This window comes from Bison bison, unplaced genomic scaffold (assembly GCF_000754665.1).
Source record: "Bison bison bison isolate TAMUID 2011002044 unplaced genomic scaffold, Bison_UMD1.0 scf7180017864304, whole genome shotgun sequence".
NCBI classification, from domain to species: Eukaryota; Metazoa; Chordata; class Mammalia; order Artiodactyla; family Bovidae; genus Bison; species Bison bison.
In genome coordinates, this window is record NW_011494876.1 from 16,606,898 (window position 1) to 16,607,640 (window position 743).

The 743-nt window shown below is 62.4% G+C and overlaps 1 protein-coding gene across 1 annotated transcript in view; it reads left to right on the forward strand.

Annotated features, from left to right (window-relative positions):
- The window catches only part of NCKIPSD (NCK interacting protein with SH3 domain), a gene marked incomplete at its 5' end in the record, with an annotated part of 12,621 nt that overhangs the window by 2,336 nt on the left and 9,542 nt on the right, over positions 1-743 (forward strand). Inside the window, 2 exons of the mRNA XM_010851965.1 lie at positions 307-416; positions 634-743. Of these exons, the coding sequence (XP_010850267.1) occupies positions 307-416; positions 634-743 (220 nt within the window). The remainder of the gene's footprint in view (positions 1-306; positions 417-633) is intronic.

Below are 743 nucleotides of genomic sequence, written 5' to 3' on the forward strand. Positions count from 1 at the left end.
GCTTCAGAGCCCAGACTTTCAGAGATGACTTAGCCAAGAGCCTCGCCATAGGTAAAATCCCGAGCGGGGACCCGATATATAAAGCAGCAGCCTGGGCCCCTCCCTGTGGCCCAGCTTCCTGAGTGACGCAGTTTGAGAACCCTGATTGATATTCTAGTTCATCTTGCTGTGTTGATCTTTAGTATTCCAGGCTTTGAGAGCAGTTGTGGCCCTCTGCCTGCGCCAGGCTCCCTCCAGGGCTGGCTCTGGCCTCTGTGCCCTCACCTGGCCCCCGGGGCTAAGACCCCACTCCTGCCCCCCTCACAGGGCCTGGAGCAGGATGTCCTCCAAGCCATTGACCGGGCCATTGAGGCTGTGCACAACGCAGCCATGCGGGATGGTGGCAAATACAGCCTGGAGCAGCGCGGGATCCTCCAGTGAGTGTGTGTGTGTGTGTGGGGGGGGCCTCCCAGTGAGCCCCGGGGGATGGGGTCCTTCCGGGACTCTAGAGGGCAGGGTTGCTAGTGCAGAGACGGGTGGGGCATGAGGGTGATGGGGGCCCTGGGCTAGGGTGGGCAGTGTTCCTCAGGGAGCATGGGCAGACTTGGGAGTTGTAGGGTGACTCCCCCAGTAACCTCCCTGCCCCTGCCTCAGGAAGCTGATCCACCACCGGAAAGAGACCCTGTCCCGCAGAGGCCCCTCCGCCCCCAGCCCTGCAGCTATGACCCCATCCACCAGTGACCACCATCTGGACGCCGCCGCCA